The sequence below is a fragment of the Cupressus sempervirens genome, chromosome 5 (assembly GCF_028749045.1).
Source record: "Cupressus sempervirens isolate cs-2001-9-10 chromosome 5, ASM2874904v1, whole genome shotgun sequence".
Taxonomy (NCBI): domain Eukaryota; kingdom Viridiplantae; phylum Streptophyta; class Pinopsida; order Cupressales; family Cupressaceae; genus Cupressus; species Cupressus sempervirens.
This window is the reverse complement of record NC_143122.1, coordinates 971,278,877-971,281,432: the sequence shown is the minus strand read 5'-3', so window position 1 is coordinate 971,281,432 and position 2,556 is coordinate 971,278,877. Positions and strand designations below refer to the sequence as shown.

Below are 2,556 nucleotides of genomic sequence, written 5' to 3'. Positions count from 1 at the left end.
TGTATGGAAGATCTCAAATTCAGAAAGAGGACAAAGGATCAGGAATTTGATCTTGAATGAGAGTTGGTGGGCTCGTGTGGCATATGTATTGGATTTCACCGAGCCCATCATGACTATGCTCCGTTTTGCTGATACAGATACACCTTGCTTAGGGGATGTGTATGATGGCATGGACACCATGGTTGAGAAGGTAACACATTCTATACAAGCACATGAGAGTGACCCCACACAATGTGAAGCCTTATGCAAACAAGTGCAAGCAATTATCAACCATCGTTGGAATAAGATGACTACCCCATTGCACCTCCTTGCATATGCCTTATCTCCTAGGTACTATAGTGAGGAGATAGCTGGTATGCCGAATAGAGTTGCACCATTTGCGGATGAGGAGGTTGCTGAGGGGTGCCACAAAGCCCTTTCAAGACTCTTCCCACTAGAAGAAATGCATGAAAAAGTGAGGGAAGAATTTGGGTTGTTTGCTTCGGGGTTAAAGCATTCTCCATTTGCACTAAAGGACCAAAATAGAATGGGAGCTATCACATGGTGGTACATGTATGGTCAACCTTTCAAGCATCTTCAACCTCTTGCAATCAAAGTCCTATCACAAGTAAGTTTTTTATTTTGTTTTGTAAATTTGTTTTAAAATTTTATGTTTACACTTGCATTGTAGAATTTAGTGTTTCACACATTCTATAAAATTAATTTGCTTTTCATTTGTATGTTTTGTGACAACTATATAGGTTGCTAGTTCTTCTGCTGCTGAAAGGAATTGGAGTACATACTCCTTTATCCATTCGGTGAAGCGCAACCGGTTAGGCTCCAAGAAAGCTGAGGACTTGGTCTTTGTCCACACCAACTTGCGTCTTTTGTCACGTAAGAATGATCATTACAAGGAAGGGGCAACAAAGCTTTGGGATGTAGCCCCTGAGTGTGCAGATTTGGATGCAACACTTCATGATCTTGTTACAGTTGGAGACGGTGATGATGTTAGTGTGGCACGTGGTGCATCTAGCATAAGTGGAACCATGCTTGGTTCAAATGATCTTTCAGCAGTTGGAGATGACAATGAGAATGTGGATTTTCTTGCAAATCCCTATGATTCAGAGCCAGACTCTGATTGATTGAATCTTCAGACTTCAATCATTTACCATGTTTTTAAATTTTATTTTGTTTGAATCTTGAACATGACCTATTTGAACTTATTGTTTAAGAGTCAAGACTAAACGCTAATGTTGGACAAACACATATTGATATTGATATATGAATATCATATGAATTTTGAAATATCTTGAATTTTGTTTAAGGGTTCAATTAACTGTTAAGTATCATAGATTCATAGTCATATTATGCTTTATCAAATGATTTGTTTTTGTATCTTTATTCCATTTCGTTGCATATGTTAATATTATAATATTATATATATATATATATATATATACGTTTCCTCCCGCATCCGCATCCAAAAAAAATAAAAATCCCCGCATCCCATATCCGCTTCCGGAATCCGCATCCGAATCGGTAACTTAGGGATCAATTAGTTTGACTTGAAAACTACACAGTTGAATCCTGATAGCAATATTACAAGGTTACTACTTCCCACTCATCTATCTCAGTATTTATTATGACCTGCTGCTGCTAGATGATGCTTTGGCTGACTCAAAGTTAACCCAGTATGTGACAATGGCAATCAGTTGGAAGGAGGAGTAGGCAACTTCCAACCCGTTCTTAGCTGTTTTCCTCTTGCAGCATGTAACTATGAAGTGCTAAGGATCTCTGAATCTGCAAAATGAAGAGGGTTTAAACTGCTACAGTTCACTTTATAATGGGGCAATTTCAGAGAGACAACACCTTCCCCTTTGAAAAAGATATTGTGGGAGAGGAAGATCTAAGCAAAAGTACTAAGGCTTCCATCACTGATAACTTGGTGCTGAAATCAAGAGATTGTGTTCCTAATTAAGTTATGCAGGAATTCATTTCTGAGAAGAATCGTTACCCTCTGATGAGTTTTTCTAGTGTCTGAGCTCAGATCAAGAAGCCATGGACTATGGAGGGTGGAAAGGCAGATTTATGCTTCCAAATAAAGGAAGACAGAAGAACCCTTATCAGGGTTCAGCCCCATTTGTGGTTAATCATTTTCTCGACTTTATCATACAGTATATCAGCCTAGATATATATATATATATATAATGAACCTTTAAAGCTTTCACCATCTCCACACTCGATACCATGAGGGCCACCAGAAAGAATTTCATGGAACCTAGTGTGAACTTTGAAGACATATTTTGCTTATGTATTATGCTAGAATATAAGCTGGGAGAAACAATGAACCCTCTTTAAGATTTCCGCCCAATCATGTAAGATGACATTTGTCTTCACCTCTACGAGGATGAAACGGAGAAAGCGGGAAGCAACCCACTAGGTAATTAAAAAGGGCTCTGGCAGACATGGCTTAGTGTAGAAATGTCAAGTTTCTTCCTCCAAAATAAACATGTAGGGAAATGCTCTTTAGATCTAAGCTTGTGAATGATCTATCATATAAAAGTTTCCAGCCAATCC

The 2,556-nt window shown here is 38.4% G+C and overlaps 1 protein-coding gene across 1 annotated transcript; it reads left to right on the top strand.

Annotated features, from left to right (window-relative positions):
• Positions 1-214: 214 nt before the first annotated feature.
• LOC149559184 (uncharacterized) lies at positions 215-1,162 on the top strand. Its single transcript, XM_089828375.1, has 2 exons — positions 215-607; positions 741-1,162. Exons 1-2 carry the CDS (start codon positions 287-289, stop codon positions 1,119-1,121), a joined length of 702 nt encoding a protein of 233 aa, XP_089684501.1. The 5' UTR covers positions 215-286; the 3' UTR covers positions 1,122-1,162.
• Positions 1,163-2,556: the final 1,394 nt, after the last annotated feature.

What these genes read in the sequence shown, in the direction of transcription:
- LOC149559184 (XM_089828375.1), top strand. Translation starts at nt 287, where the DNA reads ATGACTACCCCATTGCACCTCCTTGCATATGCCTTATCTCCTAGGTAC. An exon ending in CAATCAAAGTCCTATCACAA is followed by an intron (nt 608 to 740) that starts GTAAGTTTTTTA and finishes ACAACTATATAG; the next exon opens with GTTGCTAGTTCTTCTGCTGC.